Here is a 26,224-nt window from a genome sequence, read left to right on the forward strand (position 1 = left end):
TGGTAGATCAGGGAGATGATAGCTGTTGAAGAAAAGAGCCCCCTGATGGCTCTCACTGCCTGTGGAGTTCTGAGTGTTTGCAAGTGACATGTCCTGGCTTAGAAGGCCATAGGCCACTGAAGGTTGTGAAGGAGCTGGGTAGGAGGTATACCCCTTCCACCTTCCCCCCAACACCCTGTTCTCCATCTGTGCTTAGAAATAGGCAGTGTGCAGCGCAGCAGTGGTCTGGGAAGAAAATTTGAGAAGAACCTAGCAGAAGCTCAGGCCCTTGGTGCCTGTGGGAAGGGAAGCCCTTCCTTTAGATAGCCATTCAGTGATTTTGCAGAGGAAGTTGAATGAGGTTAAGAAAGCTGGGGTCCTTGGAGGTGGCTGGGGGTAGAGCTTCCTTTTCCTTATAAACATGAACCCTGACAGGGGACAACACAAAGTGCTGTTTCCTTTGCAATAGTGGTTTCAGAAAACAGGAAAATCTTCACTTCTACTGTGAGACTAGTGTTTGGAGGAATTGTGGCTGGAAACTGTTAGGGGTGCCTGGTAGGGTGGATCACACATTTGAACACTGCAGAGAGGGTTGGAACATGGGATCCAAATCCAAGATGGGCTAGAATCTGCCTGTTTTCACATTTTAGCTATGTGACTTTGGTCAAGTTACTTAACCTCTCTGTTTTTGGTTTTCTGACTGGTAAAGTCACCACCACCAACCGCCATCACCACCAAACCTAGCAATATTGAGCACTTACAGTAGGCCAGACACTGCAGAAGTGTTTTATATTTATCATCTCATTGATTTCTTAAGCAATGCAGTAAGTAGTGTTATTATTAACATTTCACAGATAAGGAAACTGAGACACAGCGAGGATGGTAACTTGCCCGTCTCTCCCTCTCCCACCCTGCAAAAAAAAAAAGAAAAAAAGAAAAGAAAAATCAGTAAATAGTGGAACTAGGATTTAAATTCAGACTGGGTGACCTCGGAGTTTGACACATCCCATAGCTGTCTGTGTTTTCAAGGAGATTATATGTGTAAAGTGCTTAAGGCAGCTATAGCTCCTGGCCCTTAGTGAGCACCTAGCACCGTTAGCAAGCTCTTGTGCTTTTTGTCTCACCTGCTCCTTTGTGTCTCTCCCAGAAGCAGCTGACACAGGATGATGATGCCGATGAGGTCGAGATTGCCGTTGACAACACAGCCTTCATGGATGAGTTCTTCTCTGAGGTAGGCTAAATGTACATAAGGAAACACAGCTTCCTCAGTAAAGAATAAAACCCTCAGATCTTCCCATGGTAGCAAAGAAAGTCAGTCTTTCCCTGGGGAGGGGTGGTATGACCAAGACGTTACAAGGAGAATCTCTCCAAGACTTACTTGGGCGGATTAATCTATGGAGAAAGTCAGCACAAGGTAAATTATATGTGATTGAAGAGGTGCTTTTAAAGTTTTTTTGTTTTTTAATATATTTTTATTGATTTCAGAGAGGAAGAGAGAGGGAGAGAGAGATAGAAACATCAGTGATGGAGAGAATCATTGATTGGCTACCCCCTTCATGCAAGGTGTGGATGAAGTCACAGGACGAGGATGGTTTCAAAATGTGCTTTGCACTGTGAAATTCCAATGGTTTCTCCAGCTTCTTGATTGTTAGATAAGAGAATTGGCCCTTGAGTTTTCAGGCCTCCTTGGCTGGGCAAGCCGGGGTCTAGTAAATGATAAACCTCAGACTTTTGTCTAATTTGCATTTGTCTGTATTTTCCTTGGCCTGTTTGCTCAGTTGGCAGAGAGAGAGAGAGAGAGAGCGAGCGAGCGAGAGAGAGAGAGAGAGAGAGAGCAGAGTTTCAGAGAAAACAGACCATACCTGAGAAGGCAGAAAGATGAAGGGTTTATTGTTCTATATTCATTCATCCATTCATCTAATCATGGGAAGACATGACTGCCACTGGCCTCCAGAGAGTGTACTAGGTACTGGGGATAGAACCTTCTGTGTGACAGGGGTCTTGCCTTCTGGTGGCTCCTTGTCTGGTGAGGGTGACAGAAAAATTTAAAAAGTCACATGATAATAAGTGTCAACAGGTAGTAAAGTGGGGGCACAGAAGAGGAAGCCTCATGCTCTGTCGGGATAGAGGGAAAAGGGAGGGGACGGCAGGCCTCATCGCTTTGAAACTAGACTTGCCCATCAGAGTTGCCTGGGAGTTGTTTGCACATACACTTGACACAGCGGGCCTGGAATGCTCAGACTTCTGAAGTTCTTCCAGATGCTTCTGTTGCCTGCTGCAGCTACAAACTCCAGCGAAGTAATGGGGAGCCTTTGAACGTTTTAAACAAGAAACTAATGGGATTGAGGTGACTTTTAGAAAATTATTCTGGTGGTAGTGTGTGGAGAGGGAGAGGCCAGAAAAGGAAAGATCAGTAAGTTTCCATGCCCAGCTAATGGGAAAAAGGAGCGCTCTGCCTGAATCTGGGTCGCTGAGCAGCAGCACGGTGTATCACTTAGGGATGCCTTCATGTAACTGTGGCTTAAGCAATAAAGACATGAATGATTTCACATATAAACAAGTCTGGAGTTAGGGATGGTGCAGCGGGTTAGAGGTGTTGGGGTTCTAGGTCAATAACTCTCTGACCCTCTTGGCTTTTCCCTTAGGATTGAGAGATGGAGTTTGTTTGGATTATTGCTGTATAGCAAATTGCTGTAACCGTTAGTGGTGTAACCAACCTTTTTGGTGATTCTGATAGAGTCTGTGGAGTAGAAATTCAGACAGGGCACAGTGGCAAACAGGGCATAGTGGAGATGGCTGAGTTTTGCCCCACAATTTCTGGAGCCTTAGTTGTGAAGAATTGAACATCCAGAGGCAGGAATCTTTATTCTAACATCGAGAGAGACTTCTGTATTCTAACATTGGTGCCTGAACTAGAGGGACTCAGGAAGGCTCAGCAGAGCCTGTCAATTGGAGTGCCTACACTTGGCCGCTTTCTGTGGCTTGGACTTCTCAACACCACCAAGTCAGGGTGTGAGGTTGGTACTCAGACACTCAGGGGTCTAAGGCAAGTGTTCCAGCTATGGAAGTCACCTGTGCTATACTCTGTTGTTGAAGCAGATTCAAAAGGGCAATACATAGAGTACCACCTCTCAATGGGAGGGGCATTAAAGAATGGGAGGGGCATTAAAGAATTTGTGTTGTGTTCTACAGCCACCATAGTCACAGCTGCATATGGCATTGTCCTATACCAGCCTCACAAGAAGTGAGAAAGGGGGCAGCTAGAAAAGTTCAAAGATGTTTCATCACGGAAGAAGATGACACAAATCCTCCAAGTTGACTTTCCCTTGTTACCCATTGGCCAGCAATGGATCACATGGTTGTGGCCAGGCTTGGCTAGAAGGGAGGCCAGGAGGGTGACTCCTTCGCAAAGGGACAGGATTGTCAGGATGGCCATAGAACCCATCGTGATTCATCCTCTGGTGATGGCAGCATTGCTGCCCAAACAAAATCAGAACTCTGGTAACAAGAAGGGCAGGGGCTGGCATGTGGGTGTTTGGTGGGTCAGAGTGCTTGTCATGGACGGCAGTGTGAGATGCAAAAAGACTTCTGGGATCAAATATGTCTGAGAAATGCTTCCTATTCCTTCCTACCATGGAGAGGTAAAATCCACATTAACTTATTAAAGGCTCCAAGAGGTCCTGTAATAAAGAGACCTGCTTTGCTTGCCTACTTTTTTCACAGAAACCTTTTTGATGTGTAACGTCTTTTAACAAGGGTGAATGAATACATTTTGGAAAATGCTATTAGAAAGTTTTCTTTTCTGGCTGTGCTTTTAAAAAGTTGATGAGACAGTTCTGCAGTGGTGTATGCTTGTCTCCTGCAGTTACTTATGACCATTTATTTATTCACTGAACAAACTTCTATGAAGTGACACCACATGTTTGGCACAATGATGGATGTCAAGTTTTCTAAGAGGAACAAGACAGTCCCAGTCCTTGAGCAGCTCTGAGTCAGGACTGGGAGAAGTGAGAGTGGGTGGAGTGTGGGCAAAGTGCCATGGGGCTTTGGAGAGTGGAGCGTGTCTGGTTAGAGAACTGGGGGTGGGGGTGAGGGTGGGGTGAGCAGTCTTAAAAGCCTAGGGATTTGCTAGGTGGGCTTGAGTTTTGTTAACATTAAGAACCTCAAAGTGAATGTGACTTTGAAATCCAGGCATTAAGTAAAATATAGCAGGTTAAATACTCCTTGATTCTTTCTGTATGTAGACTGTTTGAATGACCAGGGGAGCTGGTAGGTTCTGCATTTCTGGGCTCCCCAATAGGCAGGCAGGAAGCCCTTGCCAGTCATTTGCCTATTTGCTCTCAGGTCCATTCCCCACCCTTCCTGTACTCTGCTCTACATTGCAGGGAACTCATTTCCCAGGTTCCCTTGCCAACTGGCTTTGGTGTGTTTGACCTAGGGGAGGCACTGGCACTGGCGGAAGACTCAAGAGGAGGGAAGAGGCCATGGTATTCCTCCCCAGACATGTCTCTCCCATGCCTCAGCTTTCACTCAACAGACCTTGCCTCTAGCCCGTTCTGCTGGTCACTTCACCGTGGTCTGGCTCCCATGTTTGTCCATTCATCCTGCTGTAGTTGATTTTCAGTGTCTTACCATCCTCTTCTTGGCCCTTCCATCTCTGTGTAAAGAATACCCTTCATTCCATTACTTCAATTAAAATAACTAGGTATGTTTTTGTTTTCCTGACTAAATTTTGATGATGCAAAAGCCCACATACACGGAATGATTTAAGATTGTTGTCTGAGAATACTAGTTTTCACTGTTCAGTATAACTCTGAGATCGTTCATTTCTTTTCATTCATAAGAGGGAGTTGAAACACTAGTCCCAATCTTGATAAAACCCCTGAGGGATTTGACTTCTGATGCTTGGCTGACTAAGATTTCTCTCTGTTACTTCTCGTCAATGTTTTTTGTTTTCCAAAGCCAAGAAGCCATGCTCATATATACACATATGGCTGTGTCCACCCTTCTCTCCCAGTGTGTTTTCTAAACCTTTGCTTATACAACATGTACATATTTGTGTGTGGTGGTGGTGGGAGCCTCCAAATGGCCTGGTTGCAGGCTCCTCAAAGGTGTAATATATCAAATTTTCTGTCATTGTGATGTGTTTTTTTTTTTTTAAAGATCAATTTGATGTACAGTCTCACAAACATTGGTGTTGTATTAAAATAAGGCTTTCTTTTTTCTTTCTAATAAAAAAATCACCTTTGTTTCAGTGAAAAAAAAAGTAAATAAAAGAGGATTTGATTGAGAACTCCTTATATGTGAACTGTTTCGGATTATACCATTTTTGGGGAAATTAATGAATTGTGAAAAGGAAGAGTTATTATGTGACCCTTCAACTCCCTTACTTTTGTCACATTAGAGGGGTGGCATATAATACATTTTAAATAAATAAATATGCAGGAATTAATGCCTAACTGCAGGTACAGGTACATGGGAACTTAGGGGAGCAGAGATGTTGTAGGTAGAATGGACAAAGCCTTCTCCCCTAGGCCACTACTCGCTCTCCAAAATGGTATTTCTCTGTTTTCATTGTCTAAATTCCACTGGCTAATTAGCTCCAGAGGGAAGAGGCCATCCATGCCTTGAAGATAACCCCTCCTTTCAGTTAGATGATAGTGATTAGTATACTGTGCTAATTATAATTCCATGAGGTAGACACCCAACTTGAGGAGTGGTTGACTTGCTGTCCTTACTTGATTTCCTTGGGTGGCTTCTGACAACATCACCCAGCATTTTGTTACTGTTAGGATTGCCATGAGGATTAAATGCGGTATCCCTGTGTAGGCACAGCATGGGACCTGGCATATAATAAATGTGCAGTAATTGTTGGTTATCATTGTATTATCATCACCATCATTTATGTTTATTGAGCATATACTTTGTGTTACGTGTTTGACTTGTATTATCTCATTTAAACCCCACAAAACCTCTAGGAAGTGGAAACTAATCCTCATTTCACCGGTGAGAGAACTGGGGCAGGTCGTGGTGGTAAGTGGTTTGTTCAAGGTCACAAAACTGCCAAGAGATAGAGCTGAACCTTGAACTTGTTCAATTTGATTCTAACTTGTTTTCCACATTGCTGAAAAATCACTGAAAAATACATTTTAAAAAGTAACATACAATAAGCAGGCATTGAAGATATGTTAGCTACAAATTTAGCATGGTGATGAGAAAAACCTGATTGGTTCCCCAGATCAGCAGTGTTTCATGAGCACCCTTGTGTAAAAAGCTCTCCATAGGGGAGCATTGGTTAGAGAACAAAGAAATGCAGCAGATGATCTCAGTGAGAGGTCACTAAGTCCCTCTCACACAACAGTGAGTCGAACATGCACTCACTGGATGATAGCATGGACCTGGGAGAGGAGGCAGAGGAGCCTCCCATAGGTGGTTCTTGCACCTTCACCTGGTTCAGGAGACAGGGTTTAACAGATGCCAACATTCATACCTTGGTTTCACCTTTCTGCAGTATGGCCTTGAGTGAGTTTCTCTACCTCTTTGAGCCACAGTGTTCTCATGCATAAAAGGCAGAAAGTGACGGTGACTTCACAGACATCTTGTGAAGGCCCTTATTTCAGATACAGGTACATGTTAAAGCGGTTTTAGTCTTTAAACATATTATTGTGCTGGGTAATGTTAACCCCAAACAACCACACAATAGCCTTGAGCATTAGGTTCCGCACTTGTAGATTTCCTACTAGGTTCCTGATTCCTGGGTTGAGGATGGAGCACACGGCCCTGTTCTCCCATCCGCAGGGCTGGGCAAGCCATTTCCTATCCAGTCTCCAAATGTCTGGAGTGACTCTGAGCTTGGGGCCCAGCCATCTCATCCTAGCAGCTCCCTGTCACGTTTTTTATACCATTGACCAAACTTTGGGTCATGATGCTCTTCAGTTTGTGAAATAAAATTCCAGAATATATTTTCTAAAACATCCAATCCATTGAACATGCAAAAATCTAAGGCCTCTGACTAGTGAAAATATGTCAAGCTCATTTATCAATGGTTAGTGTATGTTATTCTAGAAAGCCTTTATTTCTCAGTCCTGTTTATGTAATGCAATTGCTTTGGCAAGACAGTCATGTGATGGAAATGGGAATTTGGTGTGATGCAATGACATTTAATGAGTTGTTAAGAGGAGCCAGTGTCTGGTGTGAGAGATAAAGAGGAAGGGAAGGAAAAAGCGACAACTTCTGGGTCACCCGAGGGCCTGATTCTGAGGTGGTTACACCCTTGGTCTGCCGGATTTCACAGGTGATGATATATGCCATTTTTATAGTCACAGAGACTTGGATTCTGCTAAAAGTGAAACAGTTTGGAAAAGCCAACCATCAGGTCGTAGATCTAATGGGAAAGCATCCTAGTTGGAGTCTGGAGAGCACCAACATTTAGGCTCCTCATTTGAATAAAGGTACTAATGTAGTACTGTGGATTGTTTTGCCAACCGATAAATGTTTGGATGGCTACTTACATTTGTATATATACTCTGAAGATATTACATTGAAATTTTATTTTACGTCTTTTAACTCTCCAACTGTGGCCCACCAAGGCCAATATTTATAAAAGCGAAGACCCCTGGTCCAGTAGCAAAAATACTAATTTGAGGGTTCGAGAACTCAAGTTTTATTTCTCCCATGTTCTATGCAATTTGGAGAGGTATGATCTGGTGTAATCAGTGGTCGGCAAACTCATTAGTCAACAGAGCCAAATATCAACAGTACTTCTTCAAAATAGACTTGCACAGGCCGAAAACTGACTTCTGCGCATGGGCCACGAAGTTTCAATTGCACTGTATGTGCACACCCGCACGTGGTATTTTGTGGAAGAGCCACACTCAAGGGGCCAAAGAGCTGCATGTGGCTTGTGAGCCGCAATTTGCTGACCACGGGTTATAATTATTTATGGAAGAAAAGGGTTCTGAAAGCCGCAAATTGAGATGTGTTTCTTTTTAAAAAATATATTTTTATTGATTTCAGGGAGGAAGGGAGAGGCAGGGAGAGAGAGATAGAAACATCAGTGGTGAGAGAGAATCATTGATTGGCCACCTCCTGCTCACTCTCTACTGGGGATCGAGCCCACAATCTGGCAACGCCCTACCACTGAGCCATCCCACTGGGTGAGATGTATTTCTGTTGCATCTCAGATGTTCAGATTCGCCTGTATGGCATTTTACATAATTTATGTTTGTTAATTGTTGCCTCATTGATGTGCCCCTCATTTTGGGAGTGAGGCAGATAAACGATGTGGGTTTTCAGGTCTCGGCAGCTTTCACCACATCTGAGGACAAGGGGCCAGGGGGCCAGGGGTCAGGGGGCAGGTGGCTCGTGCCTTTGAAGAGGGGCTGAGGATGCTCTTAATGCTCTGAGGCAGTGTCCTATGTTGGGGTTCTCTCTGGGAACGAAGTGCTCCTGGAAATACTTTAGGACACATACCCGTACAATCAGGAGCCTTAGGAGTATGCAGAAGCAGTCATGGCTGGAGCTTCAGGGTCGTGATCATATGAGGGAATCAGCTATCCTATATAATAAAAGGGTAATATGCAAATTGACCCAACGGCAGAATGACCAATCACTATGACGTGCACTGACCACCAGGGGGCAGACGCTAAACTCAGGAACTGCCCCCTGGTGGTCAGTGCAATGCTGCTCAGCCAGAAGCCAGGCTCATGGCTGGCAAGCGCTATGGCAGTGTCGGGAGCCTCTCCAGTCTCCATGGCAGTGCTAAGGATGTTCGACTGCCGGCTTAGGCCTGCTCCCCATGAGGGAGGGCCTAAGTCGGCAGTCGGACATCCTCTGAGGGCTCCTGGGCTGCGAGAGGGTGCAGGCCGGGCTGAGGGACACCCTCCCCCCAAGTGCACGAATTTTGTGCACCGGGCCTCTAGTACAATATGTTGGAGAAATAATATGTAGTAGTAATATGTTGGAGAAAAACTTGAGCTGCCTCTTGAGGTGGTCACACTTAGTCTCTCTCTTTCTCTGTTTCTGTCTCACTATTCCTTTCATTCTTTCCTCTTTGCTTTTTACTCTCTAAGTTGGTTCTCTCCCTTTCACTTTTTTCTTTCCTTCTTCCTCTTTTTCCCTCTCCCATTCTCTCTCTTTTCTCACCTTTGGGGGTGCAGTGCAGGTGGCTAAAGGATCTGCCTTATCAGGTGCGTTGGCCCTTCTCTCTGATTCCTCTTCATGGGTTTTCCTGGCTCTTCTGCACTCTAGCCTGAATCCTCCCCTCTAAGGTGGGCAGATGAATGTGAATTTCCAATGACTGCTCTGCTGAGATTAGTTTACTCACTGGGTAGCAGAAGACATTTCAGTCATATCTTCTTCCACAAACCCAGAAGGTGGGCAGCTTTCACTAGGGAGCTCTGCTCAGCTTCATCTCATTCATGGATATAGTCTTCCTCTATGATGACCAAGGCTGTTGTCTTTCTGATTATAGATCGAGGAAACTCGGCTCAACATTGACAAGATCTCTGAGCATGTAGAGGGGGCTAAGAAACTCTACAGTATCATTCTGTCTGCACCAATTCCAGAACCAAGTGAGTGTTTATCCAGAGATGAGTCACCCATTGATGACCCTTGGCATAGGGGCTGAGCCAATCTTGTTTTTCCTTCCCTCTGTGAACAGCAGGGCAGCGTACATATGCATTATATTCCACCAGTGTGCACATCATATCATCTCCCATCCTCCTTTACCCTATCTGGGCTCACCCTGCTCAACCATAGTCAGCTCTTCTCTTCATGGTCCTGCGTAATCCATGCAGTGAAACTCCTCTACTTCCCAACTGGTTGCTCATGACTGACAGTGACTCTTCCTGCTTCTAATGAACCTTATCACAGCCCCACCTCTGCCCCTTTGCTTGTGCTATCTCCTAAGTCTTACCAGATCAAGTGCATTATTTTTTCATGAGGCTTTACAAAATGGTTCAATCACATCAGTTCCTCCCATCACTAATAATCTCCTGTTAATTACCAGCATGGAGGCAAAATTTCCCCCCTAATTATTTCAAATTTTTAGAGTAGAGTTTAGGGTTATATTTTAGATTCCATAAGAACAAGGAACAAGTTTGTTACTGTTCAACTTTTTCAGTGACTCTCTGTTACCTAAAGATTAAAGTTGAAACGTGTTAGTAGAGCCTATGGCATGGTCTTGGCCACATTTTTGCCATCCTTCCCCATGGTACCCACACTGTAGCCAGACCAAACTTTGTTCCCCAAATGCTTCTTGTCCCCAAAGGTCTTGCACATACTGTTTTTCCTCCCTGAGACTTCAGTCTTAGTCTCTTTTCCAACCTGGTTAACTCTTAGTCCTTCTTTAAGACTCAGTCCTATTATCATCTGTCTTTAAAAGCCTTTCCAGGTCCCTCCAGTTGTGCTAGTGGGCTCTTCCTAACCATCCCATCCCATGCATGCCTTGACCAGAACTCACAGCTTAATCCACACTGCATATTAGAACTGCAATCAATGGTGTCCCTTTTGTCCCTTGTTCCCCACTAGACCCTGAACAGCTTGAAGGCAGACTCTATATCTTTTCAATGAAAACTTAGGTTCTACCTCAGTTCCATGCTTGTAGTAGGTGCTGTAGGGTGGTCATAGCTAATACTCATTTTGCTCCATACCTCCTAGGACAGCATTGTGTGTCATAAATATATGCTTGATTCTAAGTTGATGAACATGGAATTCTTTTCTCCCCAGAAGTCCCATAAAAATCCTATTCTCCCTTCTAAATGGAAGCCCTTATGGTAAACTGGATTATTTCCTCTAAAAACAAGGTTCTCAAAATTTGTGTGCTGGAGAATTACTTGGGAAGGCTTGTTAAAAAGACAGATGGTGGAGATCCAACCCTGGGGGTTTTTATTCTGTAGGTCTGGGATGGAATGCCTGGAAAATGCCTTTAAAAGTAAGCTCTCTCTGATTCTAATGATGGAGAGCACACTAGAATCAATATTGCTCTGGGCATTAATTAGTCTTTTCTAACTGATCATACCTGCCTTTGTTTACCCAGAAACCAAGGATGACCTAGAGCAGCTCACGACTGAAATCAAGAAAAGGGCCAACAACGTCCGGAACAAACTAAAGAGTAAGAAGGGAGGAAAGGGAACAAGCCAGCCCCGACCACTATCTATTGTCACATCCACAGGGTCCAAATCTCCTGGACCAAAACTCATCCTGGTGCAAGCAAAGCCACTTGTTCTATCTTTGCCTGTGGTTTGGGCACTCTCCCCAGAAATTTGCCTGTTCTTGATCATGACTGTGTTTGAAAGAGTGCAGAATTGAAGTTAAGAGATGGGCATTGACGTGTGCTTTCTGAGTAGTGTGACTTGGCAGCTTTCACTAAGGAGCTCTGCCTTTCTCTGTTTCCCCAGCACCTATGTACATTTGAATAGTGATAGTAGAGATATATAGATGCACAATATATTATTTAGTCTATTGACATTTCTTGGGGGTGTATATCACCAGCCATTACCTTAGCCCCACCCCTCAGTTTAGAGCATTGTTCAATGAGCAGTGTCATAGATTTAATTCCTCTGGGGGCCTAGAAGGTCTCTCAGTTCAATGGCTGTGGTCTGCATCTCTGTCCAGTGTTTTTGGTGAATGTATGTTATTGGTCATAGAGTGAAATCAGCATTGTTCAGCCCAAGTTATTTCTTTTTCCCTCAAAACAAATCACTGTACTTGTTTTCGTGGGGGTAGAGGTGGTGGTCATAGTAGCAACTTCCAATAATAGCAATGATGGTGTGTCTGCCACTGAGCCAAGCACTCTGTGCGCAGTCCCATTTAATCTTCACATCAAGATTGTGAGGGAGGTGCTATATGTATTCCATTTTATAGGTGAGGCAATACTGAGAAAGGTGAAATGGCTTTCCAAAAGTCACACAGCTAGTAAGTGGCAGGACAAGGGTTTGAGACTGAGTTTCTTGGTGACTAAGGCTCATGCTGTGCTAAGATATACCCAAAGAATACCTGGTAATGCAAGTCCTGTGGCTCACATGTGAGCTGACTTTCAGAGATTGTACCTGCCTATTGCTCCATCTCCATGGGCTGGGTGTGTGAGAATGAGCAAGGAGATTTGTATTGACCAGTGTGTTTCTCAGAGGAGAGCAGCAGGTGTGTTGCTGGAATAATCTATCTCTTTGCTCCAGGCATGGAGAGGCACATTGAAGAAGACGAGGTCCGCTCGTCTGCAGACCTTCGTATTCGAAAATCCCAGGTAAGACTTTCTCTGGTTTAACTATCATCTAGTTTAATCTCTTAATTTATTTTTTTCTTAGCTCAGGGTTGTTTTTTTTGTTTTGTTTTGTTTTTAAGTACAATTCTTATTTGGAACTCAACTGGGAACTGCAAAGGAGGAGCTGTCCAGGTTAAAGTAGAGAACAGGGCTGAAGTCCAGCCCTCCTGGCCACTCTGATACTCTCCTCCAAGGAGGTCCCTGAAGAACTTCCTCGGGCTCCCAAAACATAGTTTAGGATTTTGTATGCATCCTTGTTTTACAGGGGAGGAAATTGAAGTCTTCTCTCTAAAGATTGTTTATCATTAGTTGTCCAGTTTGGAGTTAGGCTCTTTGGTGGACATCAAAGATAATGATCCTGTCCTTGAAGAACTAGCATGATGTTCAGGTGGCATAAGGAACCTGTTATGAAAGGCAGTGTAAGAATACATAATCTATTGCATATGTTCTTAGCATTAAAAGACCTCAGGAAGAATTGGGGGTAGCCAGAGGAGGCTGGGCCTTGGGTGAGTAAGAGTGCCCACATGGACAGACAGGCTCAGGGGTAGAGGTTCAGGGTGTGTGTGTCTCTCTGTGTGTCTGTGAGTCTGCAGGTGTGTGTATCTGTGTTTGTTGGTGTATATGGTGTGTGTGGGGGTGTGTGTGTTGGTGGTGATGGGGGTGAGGTAGGGATGAAGGACAAACATGAAGAGAGTTCATTTGCTTTCTAGGGACTCTGATTGTGATCGAGTCACCTGTATGTATTTGCTTTAGGTTGAAGTCTTTTAGTTTGAAAGTTGGCTCAGAGCGGGGAAGAGGCAAGAGGAAAGTAGGCTAGGTAGGTTTTTGCATTGATTATGTTTCTGAATTTTCACAGTGGTAGTAGGTTTGAAAAAGTATAAATATTGGTGATTTTTCAAACCAGTGGTGCTTAATGGCTATTGAGTGAAGGCATTCACTTTTTTTATTTAGAAGCAAAAAGAGTTGGGGAGAAGAGTTTAAGAATTCAGGACTTTGGCAGGTATGGGATGTAGAAAGGGAATCTGACAGCTTTAGAAAGCAGGCCAAGAGTTGTGCCAGAAAAATGCTCCTCGTCCATGTGGGTGCAGGGCTCAGATTCATGGAGTATCTTGTCTGGCCTCACAAGTACCACATGAGGTCAGCAGGGCAGGTAAACCTGCTGAAGACAGGCTTTGGAAAGATCAGTGGATCTCCCATTGGTGTAAAGTTAGAACACCAAAAAGTTGAGTCTGATATAGTCTTTTATATGTTAGTCTTTTGGTTCCAAGGCCAGTGCTGCTGGAGATGAAGCTATGTGGGGTGGTGTTGGGGGTGGGGGTTCTACAGCAGTTAGGGACCTTCCCCCTCCCTCACCTACTGCATTTGACATTCTTCCGACAGCACTCTGTCCTCTCCCGGAAGTTTGTGGAGGTGATGACCAAATATAATGAGGCTCAAGTGGACTTTCGTGAACGCAGCAAAGGGCGAATCCAGCGGCAGCTCGAAATCAGTGCGTGTCTGAAATTTCATGGTGCTTCTTACGCTTTCCTGCCACATGGTTGTCTGCCCCAGTTGTGAGATCTGGGGAGAAGGAGCAGCAACCATGCTTGGGCTTCCATCTCATATTCTGTGCCCATGCCCGGGACACTCCCTGGATGCTGGTTCTTAGGCTGAAGGTGGCTCCGTGTTTATCAGGCCCAAGCAATTTTGTCTTTATGGAGGCCAGCGTTTCCTATACGTAGAGAGGAGACACTTGCTAAACAATGGCTCTCCTGGGGACTCAAGATGTTTTTTGCTGTCTTTTTGATAGCAAAGACCATTTATGAAATAAAAGGTGCTGTGAGGAACGAGGGCATTAATGAAGCTGTGCTCTTTAGGAATTTGGTAATGTGGAACTCAGGGCCCTGTGGGGCAGCGGGGCTGGGAGTGCCCTGTAAGTGGAAGAACTGTAGGAACAAGGACGTTGTGAAAGGAACACAAGTGTATTTAGGAGTGGCAGGCTGTCCAGGGTCTGGGGAAAGTGTGCATTTGGGAATAACAGTGAGAGGTTAACGGGGATGCAGGAAGGGTCCACCCAGCAACTGACTCCTTGTCCTGAGGGCCTTGGTCGCTGAGGCGTAGTGATGGGACCAGTCAATGTTCTGAGCTGGGAAGAATGTGATCAGGTATATATTTCAGGAAGATAATTGCTGATTATGTTAACAATGAATCAGATTATGGGAGAAATCGAGGACAGATGAGTCAGGAAAACGTTCGGAGAGTGTTGTAAAGGCCATGGTCTTTACAGTGGAGTTACCATATTCCTAATCTTCAGGGAACTTTTGAAATGGTGTGTTTTGACCTTATATTCGATGTTCTGCTTCTGTTATAAAGCTGGCAAGAAGACCACAGATGAGGAGCTAGAGGAGATGTTGGAGAGTGGAAATCCTGCCATCTTCACTTCTGGGGTGAGTGACTCGGGAGCTGGGGTGTATGCCCCTCCACAGAGGAGGGAGGCCACTGGGAGCTCCATTCGGGTAGCCAGAGAAGGGTGGGCTGCAGGTGCAGGGAGGCAGGGGATGTGAGGAGCTGGGCAGGAGGGGATGTGAAGGCTGCAGCAGGGGATGGTGGCTGATGACCTGTCATTGTGCGGCCTCTTGTAGATCATTGACTCTCAGATTTCCAAGCAAGCCCTCAGTGAGATCGAGGGACGGCACAAAGACATCGTGAGGCTGGAGAGCAGCATCAAGGAGCTCCATGACATGTTTATGGACATCGCCATGCTGGTGGAGAATCAGGTAACTGGCCATGGGTATCAGTGTGGGAGGGAGGAGAGGGAAGCTCAGGTACTTCTGAAAATGGTGAGGAAGAGAACATGAGGAGCCAGGTGAGGGAGCATCATCAGAATTTGCTTGAAGGAGAAACAGAATACCAGTATCCCAGGGAAAGGAGTGCACACTTGGACCCTGACACATGGGGCAGTCCTGGCTTCTCATTCTTTTTAGTACTTTGGGCTCACAGTCATTTCTAGTTAATATGGGGTTACAAGTATCTTTCAAGTGCCCAGTTTCCTCCAGACTCAGGTTCTATTTTTATTTGCTTTTTAAAGTTAGATATATGGGTTCTTAATGAAGATGCCTTCAAAGTCTCCTGATATAAACTGTTTCACTGGTGAAAAGTTAGATTTAATAGAAGTTTTTATTATTTTCCATTTTTGTTTTTTATTTTATATTTGTTCTTCCAAAAATGTTGCCACTTTTGGCTCAGAAACAAGAGTAGATAACAAAGTGAATGAAGGAATAGCACAGTATTTACATAAAAACTTGAAACACAAATGGTGCTTAGCTGGACAGCTTGTTCTGTCCCTGGGCACACTTCTCAGGGATGCGAGTCTCTGTCTCCTGCGTGCAGTGTTAGTTTCACATAGTCAGACAGCCCGGTGTTGTGGTGTCGTGCCGATATCACTGAACCTGCAGCTGCTTGGCCAGCTGGACAGGACTGAGAACTGCTTCATTTGAAGGACTGCAGAACTGAACTGTAGCCCGAGCACTGCCTGGCAGCACTGCCTGGCAGCACTGCCTGCCTGGCAGTTGACATCAGTTCCCTGCTCAGGGCTCAGTGCCATTCTTCCTCCCAGTCTGGCCTTTGAGACCATGTTGTTAGTCCTTCCATCCCCACTTTTCCTTTTTCTCCCCACACTGCCTTGCCGAGGAGCTGGTTTGAGATCCAAGTGGTGGTAAGTGCCTTTCCCTGTTGACAGACTGTTGTAAAACGATGGGTCGAGTTGAAGGAAGATGTAGGTAGGTGAGGGGAATTCCCATCCTAAGGTGCCCAGAAATTAATTGTAATGAGAGCACTTCTTGTCAGGAAGTAATAGCTGGGAAATAGGTTGGGAATCTTCTTAAGAGATCACTGTCTCTTAGCCACATAGTTTGGGTGAACCCAGTGTGTCACTTAAGGGGCCTGGGAATATCTCTGAGAAAGCACATGTTCCCACCCTCAGATATTTATGGAGTACCGACTGTGTGCCAGGCACCATTCAATGGTATTGAACAAACTTAGTTCAAGCCAAATGAACTTGATTCGGGTCTGAATGACCAGGAAGAGGCCAGGACCCTGGTAATAGGTAAATCAGGGGAAAAGGTGGGCATGTGCCCTCTGAAGGCCACACATCAGGTTTTCTGGATGCTCCCCTTGGCATTGAAGATAATAATGTGGGGCTAGGACTGTCTGGGGGAGGAGGGACGGTTATTAAGTTTGACTAGTGTCTGTTCTTTGCAGGGCGAGATGTTAGATAACATAGAGCTGAATGTCATGCACACAGTGGACCACGTGGAGAAGGCACGGGATGAAACCAAAAAAGCCGTGAAATACCAGGGGCAGGCCCGGAAGGTGAGACGCCCTCCGCCTTCAGGGAAGAGTCCATGTTGTGCGCTATCTCTCGCTCTTTCTTCCCTCTCTCTGTCTCTTCTTCTGCTGCCACCACCTCTTGCATCCCGGGAAAGGGAGCCATGATTGACCGTATCGAGAACAACATGGACCAGTCAGTGGGTTTCGTGGAGCGAGCCGTTACCGATACCAAAAAAGCTGTCAAGTATCAGAGTGAAGCTCGGAGGGTGAGCGCCTTAGTCCCAGCTGGTCCTACTTGCCTCTCCTCTCTCCAGTTATCCCCACTTGTGTCTTTGAGCCTGTGCCTTCTCTCTCTGTCCTGGCCTCATCCAAACACCTGTGTCGGCCTCTCCTAGAGACTAGCTGTCCTTCCTTCCCGTGCTGTGCCTCTCATGGATCTGGCTCACAGGCTCGCACCCAAGAACCACACTGAAGGCAGTTCTGTAGGGTGGAGCGATTGCCCGGGTGTTCCTCCTGGGCAAATGTTATACGTGACTCCTCTGAAACCTTCTCTTCCACTCAAGCAGCCCAAGATCCCCCCCACCTCCGCCCTTTCTCTACCAGGAAATCAGTGCTGTGCTGATTGTTGTGAAAAATGGTGTATCTTATGGAGCACCTATTAGTTCTATTTCATAGATGACAGGAGGGTCAGAGGCTAATTGGCTTCAGGCCACCTAGTCAGCATAGGAGCTTGGATTCAGACTCAGATCCTAATCATGCTCTTCCCACCACACCATCCTATCTCCCCACCCACTTCCTTCTGGTGCCCTGATGCTGGAGGCCTTCTGGCTTCTCTGCCCATTGACTGGTAGCCAGCTCTGTGGCTTTTGCTTGCTCTTTAGACGTTTCTTTCCTGTTCCTCCTGGGCTCTGATATTTTTGTTCTTCAGTTCCTTGTTTTCTCACTTCACCTGTTGCTTGCGCAGGGATTTGGGAAGCTGGGGAGTTACTTTACATGATGAATCCAGGCTGGTTCACAACACGACCATACTCTTGTTTTTGGATGTCCAGTCACTGGGGCTGTCAGGTGGGCGTGTGCTTTAGGGAGGAGAAGGACAGAGTTTGACATTAGGACTGTGTCAAAAATATCGTTGCACCCCCTTTGGAAAATAAAAGATGAATCACTTTATCTTGGCCTATTGCTGCGTGGCGACTCCATGATAGTTGCTCTTATGTCTGTCCACATGGGCAGGACAGCATTGTGAGCTGAGAGCTGATAGAAACTCTGTGTTTCCATCTGGAATATATAGCTAGCCAAGAAGTAATCTGATAAGTATAAAATATCCTAATGGAATGTCTTCATATAGGCTGTAGGCTTTTTTATTTGAATTGCTAAGATGCTTTTGATGTTGAGGTGAGAGGGGTTGGGTTTTAGATGAATTATTATTGCTTTTGGCTGTGTGTAATAATGCCTTGTTTTTGTTTCTCTTATCCCTCTCCAGAAGTTGATAATTATCATTGTGGTAGTAGTTGTGTTGCTGGGCATTTTAGCGTTGGTTATTGGACTTTCCGTTGGGCTGAAATAAGGGCGGCCCAAGAGGCTGCTGCACTGAAATGTAAGTAAATGGAAGGTTCTCGGGACTCTTTTTTGACTTCCTCTTGACAAATTAGCCTGGGATTTTAAATCCCACTTCTTCCGCCTTGTGATTGTCCTTGGACTTGCTAAAACTTTCAGTTGTCTGTACATTCTATCATCTCTTTAAAATTCTGTTCTTGGGTTCTGGCTGCAGTCGGTGGGTTGGGTCTCCTGGTTGTCCCTACTCTTTGCCTGTTAATGTTTCACTGCCATTCCTGGTCGCTCTGAGCACTCATTCCCATTCCCCTTGCCCAGCAAGCATGCTCCTGTGCTGGGGACAGTCTGTGTCTTGGATCTGGGCTTTGTCTTCTGAATTCTTACTGGATTTCATGGATGTTGGGCTTTGCTTTTTCATCTTCTTTTTAGTGTAAATGAAGTTTTGAATTGGGAATGGGGTCTGTAGGGGTTTGTTTGTGGCTGACTGTTTGGATCGTGAATGATTTAGTAGTTAACATTTTTGAATGTTGAATTGTGCCAGACAATGTACTGAACACCATATACACATAACACTGCCTCCTCACAACCCCCTATGAGATAGGTGCTATTATTATCCACATTTTACAGGCGAAGACACTTCGGCTTAAAGAGAAAAGTAATACAACCAAGTTTGAACATACAGCTAATAGTGGACCTATGGGAGTCCTTACTGACATCTTAGTTTCTCTTTGTACAACAAGGTAGCTACTTATCCTCGTCTACAAAGTCTGAGAACCCTAGTTGATAGTGACTTTAAAATATAGCCTATTAATTTATTTTAAAATCTGGTAAAAAGAATAAGGCTGACCCCTGAATCAAGGTTTCATGTATATAGTGGTAGCATGATAGGAATGATCTAGTTATTGGGACTGTTAAAACTTAAGACTCTTAAGTCAGTGACTTCTTGAATATTACTTTCCTGAATAAAGTATAGTATTTAAAAAAATATATTTTTATTGATTTCAGAGAGGAAGGGAGAGGGAGAGAGAGATAGAAACATCAATGATGAGAGAGAATCATTGATTTGCTGCCTCCTTCATGCCCCCTTCTGGGGATCAAGCCTGCAAGCCAGGTATGTGCCCTTGACCAGAATCGAACCTGGGACCCTTCAGTCAGCAGGCCGATGCTCTATCCACTGAGCCAAACCAGCTAGGGCAAAATATAGTATTTTTGTTTAAAAACTATAAAATGCAGAAAAGGTGAACAGAATTAACATTTAATATTGTTGAAAGCCTTGTACATGTTTTCACATTCAGATATAGTTTTACATGGTTCTGACTATATTACCTATCATTTTGTACCCAGTTACAAAATTGTAAGCATCATTCCACTAATATCTCTTGTAAATCTGCTTGTCAACACAAGATTGTGACTATACTCTCAATTATGTTACATTTCCCCAATGTTGGAGGTTTGTTATTGTTTTGCTATTACTAACATTATGACTAACTTATGTAATAGTTTTCTCATTTCTATTTTCCCTATATTATAAATTCATAGAAGTTGGGTTCTTGAGGTAATAGAAGTATTTTTAAAACTTGATACATACTACTATTTTGGTATCCAGAGGCAATCCTTCACTTTATATTTCTTGCCTCCTCCTTGCATGTAAATAAGGGTCTGAAAGTCAGATTGTTATAGCTGTAAACATTCGCCTTCCTCTGGAGAGAGAAGCAGCAGTGAGGTGATCAACATCGCTTAAGTAATTTATTGACCCCCCCCCCCCAATTTGGAGTCTAGCCATTGTTTCTGTGTGCTTTTAAAGTTCAAGTTTTGCTCTGACTCTTAACTGTATCACTGGAAAGGATGTTAAAACTAAGCAAAGGCATATCTTTCCATATCCTTGGATGAAAGATGTCTTGCAAATTCATATTGCCCCTTACCATTCCTAATTCCAGGAATTCAGAATGTAAATGAATCATTTTTAAATGAGACTAATTGATATATTGCTTTTAGTTGATATGCTAAGTTGCTTACTGCAGGGTTTTCCATCCGTATTCCCTAATAAAGTCAGGACTGAGCGTTACTAAGCCTCCCTTCTGCCTCCATCTGAGGGAGAGTGTTCTCTGAACAGGAGAGAAGGAAGACATCTTACATTTCTCATTCCTAGTTGTGTGGCAGCTATTCTCCTGTCTAGGAGAAGAATGTTAACCCAATTTTCAGACAGGAAAGTTATTTGAAGCTCAATAAGTTAAGAAACTTGCCCAGGTCCACACAGCTCAAAAGGCAGAGTAGCCATAATATAAGCCCTGAGCTTTTCCATATTCTTTTCACTGTGTCTTTCTGCCCTCTAAGAGAAGTGAAGTGTAAGGAGAGTCATAAAGAAGACTGGAGTCCCAGAAAGCTTCTGAAGCATGTGTTTGAAAGGCACTGATGTTGGCTCCACAGTAGAATAGGTGTTTCCAACATGTGATTGTGCCTCCCCACTGATAAGTCCTTCCGTGGGTATGTGACAGCCTGTGTGAAGGATTAGACAAAGGACTAGAGATTTAAAAAGCTTTCCCTCTCATCATAGGGCTTTGTTTCTTTTCTTTTCTTTTTTTTTAAAATATATTTCACTGACTTTCTACAGAGAGGAAGGGAGAGAGACAGAGAGTCAGAAACATCGATGAGAGAGAAACATCAATCAGCTGCCTCCTGCACATCTCCCACTGGGGATGCGCCTGCAACCCAGGCACATGCTCCTGACCGGAACCGAACCTGGGACCCCTCAGTCTGCAAGCCGACGCTCCATCCACTGAGCCAAACCGGCTTCGGCAGTTTCTTATACAGTGGGATTTTTCATTTCAGGTCCTGTGTTGGTGTGTCTATTGGATTTCTCAGGTTTAGCATTTACTTTCCCATTATTCTCCCCTTTTCAGGTATTTCTGATCTTTCCTCTCCACCTTCTAGGTTTGTGGCTGATTCTTAATGTTGCCCTTCAACATCATCCTGTGCACTGATCAGCTCCTCCTTCCCCTGCCTCCCTTAGAGCCCGATTCTACTCCAGCCTGGTGTGGCCACCTTGTCTTCAGATGGGAATGGAGTTTGAATGGCCTTCCCGAAAGAGGATGGGACCCATTTCTTTGTTTCCTGTGACCATCCTTGGACCTGACGCAGCAAACCATCTAGCCCTGGAGGAGTCTAATCTACCTGATGCAACCCTGAGTTTTCCTCAAAACCTGCAGTGTCTGAACCAGCCTGGCTTCTCCTTTCTCCCTCTACTGTGTCAAATTTTTGCCTTGCACCTTGGAAAGCCAATTATTCAAAATCTTCCCAAGGTGCTGTATTTCTACCTCATGGACTGTCATTCTTCTCCCAGAAATTGCATTTTATATTTCTTAGGAGGGTTTCTTTAACAAAGCAAAGGGATTCTTTCCAACAGTAAGGTGTGGACTTGAGTCTTCTACCTGGCAGGTTCCCAGTCCTCACAGTTTGTTGTCCCTGTGTCTTGAAAATATGAGGGATTGGCAGATGTCATTTTGGTCTGAGAGCTGACTTGCTTGAAATTCAGCCTTAAATGAAGCTCTTAGTATATTTAGGTTAGTGGCCAGCTTCGCTATTTGTCTGTGTTGTATTCTCTCATGTTTACTGTAGGTGGCGCCAGTGTGATGCAATCATCTGAGGTTACCATTTATGTAGGCTGAGGAGATGGGATATTTGTTTTCAGGGCTGAGTCTTGGAAACTGGTTGCCTACTGTTAAGGGTGATGCTTTGTGAAGCCACTGCCTTGAAGCCAAATATTTTTTACTTAAAAAAATGTTTGGCATTTAACATTGAGCCAGGAACAAGGTGCTTGAGTCTTTGGCTCTGGAAATGTTTCAGACTGGTGCCAGCACTCCGTCACTCATTTCATGTGTTCCAGGTAAATTTTTATAATTGGCTGATGTATATATCTCTTCATGTGTCTCTCATGAAGTAGGAAGCTAGAAGTGGAGAATATAACCTCAAAAAACAAACCACACACACACACCACACCACACCACACCACACCATACCACACCAAAAATAAACAAAACCCAACAACCTCGAGCTAGGCCAAAAATTAGGTAAGAGACATTGCTTACCTGCAAATGAGTCATAGTAGAAGTAGGATCTTTCCATGTCATGGAGAAGCCTGCTGGTTCTGGATGATGACTGGGAGAATCATAGGTCTTTGGGGTGAGGACTAAGTTGATCTCCATTAAGTTTTTTCTGGTTAGCAGAGATGTGGGAAGTTTTGAAACCTTTCACTATCTGCTGCCTAGGCTAGGCTTGCCCCAGAGCAATTTGATATCATTTGTGTGACCTCTGGAATGTCCTGTCTCCAGGGCCCAGTCTGTTGGGGGACACCAGGAACTACTGGGTAGCTCTTCTATCAGGTTAATAAGCTTGACAGGTGCTTTGTCTCCCATAATCTCATCAGTGAGGAAGCAATAGCTGGGAAATTTTCAAGTGTCATGACTGTGCTGGCCCAGTTTTGAGCCTCTTAGATTCCCTGCTGGTCTCTGCCAGTCTGTCTGATTTATACTTCAGCATTGATTTTAATGCTTTCTAGGGCAGGGTGAGCACCCTCATCCAGACACTGCCCATTGGCTTCCTTTGTAAAAGCTATTTCCAGTCATCGTCCAGCACTCAGACAGAGCCAAGGGGATGCCTCTTGCCCATGGCTATGAAGTTGAAGTGGACTGGCTCTAACAGCAAGGCCAGACAAGCTCTAATCACAGGCGTTTGCTCTCCTGAGATTGAGGTCTGGGGCTTATAGTTTGGAATACAATATAAGTGAAGTTTTTTGTTGTTGTTTGTATTTTTTAAAAAGTACACATGATTATTTTATTGCTATTTAAAAATAAATGACTTTATATTGATTGTGAAACCAGTTGTCTCAGTTTGCCTGCAAAATAGTTAGTGATTGGGCGCCACCATGTGGTGAGTTTAGGCTTTGGAATGGGGTATAAATATTTTTTAAACATGTGCTGGGTGAGATGGAACCGAAGTTCTAATTTTTGAAAATGTTTCAACTCTCAAAGAGTGCAATGTAATTGTATTTGAGTTTCAGAGTTGAGGTGCTCCCCCCAAAGAGTTTGGCCCACTCACTGAGCATAGTGGCTCTAGGAGGAGATGAGGTAAATCAGTGTGATGGTACCTAGCTGGCAGAACATACTACTAGTGAACAGCTATCCTCCAAGATAGCTGTTGACTGAATTTGGAATCTCTCACTTAGAAGGAACAGTCCTACACTCTGGGTTCTGGAAGCCAGATCCATCTCCCCTTTCCTTCATATCCCCTTACATGTCCTGATCCATGTTGTCTACCTTCCATGGGAACTCTGTCCGCACAGTGATGTTGTTTCTCATGTGCTTTTTCTCTCTTCGTCTGGATGAGCAGAAGAAGATCATGATCATGATCTGCTGTATCATCCTTGCGATCATCTTAGCTTCTACCATTGGGGGCATATTTGCCTGAAAAAGGTGAGCCATCTGTGGGGAGGGTCAGGCCTGCTTTCACTTACCTGAAATGGGTGTGTCCCGAGGGCATTCATTGTTTGTCACCAAAGTCTGGGTGGGATTAGGTGTTAGAATAGATGGTTAGAGAAAGCTAATGAGAGAGATGCTTCATAGTGAGAAAAATGAGTGAGGGATTCATTGGCAGTAGGTAGATAGGGAGACAAAGGTGGCAATCTGGTCTGGTAGGAGAATGCTTTCTCTAAGGGTGTTGGTCTACTGCAGTGGTCGGCAAACTCATTAGTCAACAGAGCCAAATATCAACAGTACGACTAAAATTTGAGAGCCAAATTTTTTAAACTTAAACTATATAGGTAGGTACATTGTTATTAACTTAAGGAAGGTACTCCTAAGCTGGCCTTTGCTAAAAATGTCCTCAATCTGATTGAGGTACGTTTGCTGAGGTCGACCCCTTCCAACTCTCCCATCCACACTCATATACTTGTTTCAGATAGACGAGTGTGGATGGGAGAGTTGGAAGGGGTCGACCTCAGCGAACGTACCTCCCGCGGCCTGCGCCGCATCTCCCGTCGTGACCCGACTGACACCCCCCACTTCTTCTAACGCTACTTCTTCAAAATAGACTCGCCCAGGCAGAAAACCGACTTCTGTGCATGGGTCACAAAGTTTCAATTGCACTGTACGTGTGCGCCATCACATGGTATTTTGTGGAAGAGCCACACTCAAGGGGCCAAAGAGCCGCATGTGGCTGGCGAGCCACGGTTTGCCGACCACTGGTCTACTGCAGCAAAATGTGGGCCTTGCCATCTAGGGATGCCCAAAGGATAAAGAATCAGTTCTTGTATTAGAAGCACCCTAAACTCTTTGGAAAAGGGCCACATAGTAAACCTCATGTAAATAAATTTTCTCCTTTACAAGGTTAGGACATATTAACGTAGCCTTGTGAGTAGCCCATTACCCCTGCAGAAAAGGGATTTGTGATCCTGACCTTGAACAACTTGCTGTATAATCTTTGATTTCCCCCCTCCACTTTCTATTATCTCCTTCAGCCCTCATAGGTGGATCCTCGACTGGAATTTTTAATCCTCCGTCCACCTCTGTGGTGCCATCACTTCTCACTAAGGATTCCTCAACAGTGACTCCTCTTTCCATTATGAAACCTCTTATAACACAGGGCATCAGTCAAACACCTACTGAAAGTTATGCAAAGGGAGACATTATGACAATACAGAGTTGGGCAGCGGGCAGTGGTGAAGGAACAGGGAGTACAGAAATACGTAGCTGGTTTGAAGCAATGGACTGCAGGGTAACAGGCACCTCTTCAGGAAATAAAAGCAGATATTGTAGCATACCCAGTTCATCAGGATCAATTGATCAGGGTTGGGCACTTGTTACTTCTGTTCTTCAGGTTCTTCTAAGTCTCGCCTTTGACCAACCCTACATCTGCTTCCTTCTTCAGGGCCCTCTAGTCTTTAAAGTGAAGTGCCTAATGATAGGCACCAGGCATGTCTTGTTCACTGCTGTCCTCAGTTTTAGCACAGTGCCTGCTACTTAGAGGTGCTCCACTATCTGTTGACTTAATTACCTGTATGTAACTAAGCTCTACTTTCTATTCATAAGTCTTTGGATTTCACTCTTAAACCCTGTAAGCCACCAATGGAAAATAGTTAGTATCAGAGGCTGCATAAAATGCCTGGAATGGGTTGATCTACTTATGTAAAAACAAAACAGGATCCCCCTTACAACTTATACTGTAAAGTCCTTTCCCTATGGATGGTGGAGCCATCAGCAGTCTCTCACCCTGCTAAGATGGTTGGTCCCAGGATTGTGGTTTAATAACTGAACATGGGTCCAAAACAAAACAGGTTTATACTTTGGTTGAACTCCTAAGTCATCAATAGTGTGCTCTATGAATCCTAAAGAAGGAGATGAAGATGTTAGGTCAGAAAGGTGAAGTGTGGCTATCACTCACTTCCTTCTTACCCAATCCACACTGCTAACTGAAACTGTACAGCAATGTGTGTACAAGAAACTGTTCCAAACACTGTCCCCAGTTCAAGGTTCACATTTGTTCTATGCAATTTAGTGATATTTTAAGTGATTAACTAAAAATACATTAAATATAGCATACAACTTTTAAGGACCATTCAACTGTTTAGGTAAATTTGTATTTTTGAAAGTAAATTATTTTCTTTGTGGGAGATGTTAACTTTTTAAGAAAAGTGGGATAAAAATATTTGACATTTTAATCAGTGTGCTTTCTACCCACTTTGAAAAGCAAATGATTTAATGTTTCTATCAATTTGTATTTCCTTTAGCATGAAGAATGGATAGAGAATTGCTGGCTAGTCCTGAAAAACAGATTAATCTTGGCAAAGGCAAACAGGGAGCTGGAACCATGGGGCCCTCATTTATATAGCAATAACTATTCAAGTCCTGTGTGGCACACTGCACTGTACTAGAACCCACAGGGATACAAAGATAAAGCCAGATACTCTTCCTCCTTAAACAGTTTCAGACCTAGGAAAGGGCGCACAATTCTAACTTTTGTTTTTCAGTTCCTTTTGCTAAAAGGCAAGAGTGTGTTCCCAATACCTACCCCCAACCCCCAAGATTGAGAGAAGATGGGTAGCTGGGCATGAGTAAATATTTGTTGAATTAA

General features: G+C 44.3%; 1 protein-coding gene across 4 annotated transcripts; it reads left to right on the top strand.

Annotated features, from left to right (window-relative positions):
- The first annotated feature begins 1,129 nt into the window (after positions 1-1,129).
- On the top strand, positions 1,130-26,224 carry STX3 (syntaxin 3). 4 transcript variants are annotated; one of them, XM_015563127.1, is made up of 10 exons: positions 1,130-1,210; positions 11,018-11,092; positions 12,156-12,223; positions 13,622-13,730; positions 14,594-14,667; positions 14,863-14,997; positions 16,481-16,591; positions 16,705-16,815; positions 23,486-23,568; positions 24,612-26,224. In XM_015563127.1, the coding sequence occupies exons 3-9, from the start codon at positions 12,158-12,160 to the stop codon at positions 23,561-23,563; spliced, it is 684 nt and encodes a 227-aa protein (XP_015418613.1). In that variant the 5' UTR covers positions 1,130-1,210; positions 11,018-11,092; positions 12,156-12,157; the 3' UTR covers positions 23,564-23,568; positions 24,612-26,224. The 4 variants fall into 4 exon arrangements, with proteins under 4 accessions (XP_015418613.1, XP_015418612.1, XP_006762581.1 ...); XM_015563126.1 differs by lacking the exons at positions 16,705-16,815; positions 23,486-23,568; positions 24,612-26,224 and adding exons at positions 9,452-9,551; positions 18,030-18,143; positions 21,001-22,792; XM_006762518.2 differs by lacking the exons at positions 16,705-16,815; positions 23,486-23,568; positions 24,612-26,224 and adding exons at positions 9,452-9,551; positions 18,030-18,143; positions 21,032-22,792.

This window comes from Myotis davidii, unplaced genomic scaffold (assembly GCF_000327345.1).
Source record: "Myotis davidii unplaced genomic scaffold, ASM32734v1 scaffold818, whole genome shotgun sequence".
NCBI classification, from domain to species: Eukaryota; Metazoa; Chordata; class Mammalia; order Chiroptera; family Vespertilionidae; genus Myotis; species Myotis davidii.

What these genes read in the sequence shown, in the direction of transcription:
- STX3 (XM_015563126.1), top strand. Translation starts at nt 1,190, where the DNA reads ATGGATGAGTTCTTCTCTGAG. An exon ending in CGTCCGGAACAAACTAAAGA is followed by an intron (nt 11,093 to 12,155) that starts GTAAGAAGGGAG and finishes TCTTTGCTCCAG; the next exon opens with GCATGGAGAGGCACATTGAA. An exon ending in CCAGCGGCAGCTCGAAATCA is followed by an intron (nt 13,731 to 14,593) that starts GTGCGTGTCTGA and finishes TCTGTTATAAAG; the next exon opens with CTGGCAAGAAGACCACAGAT.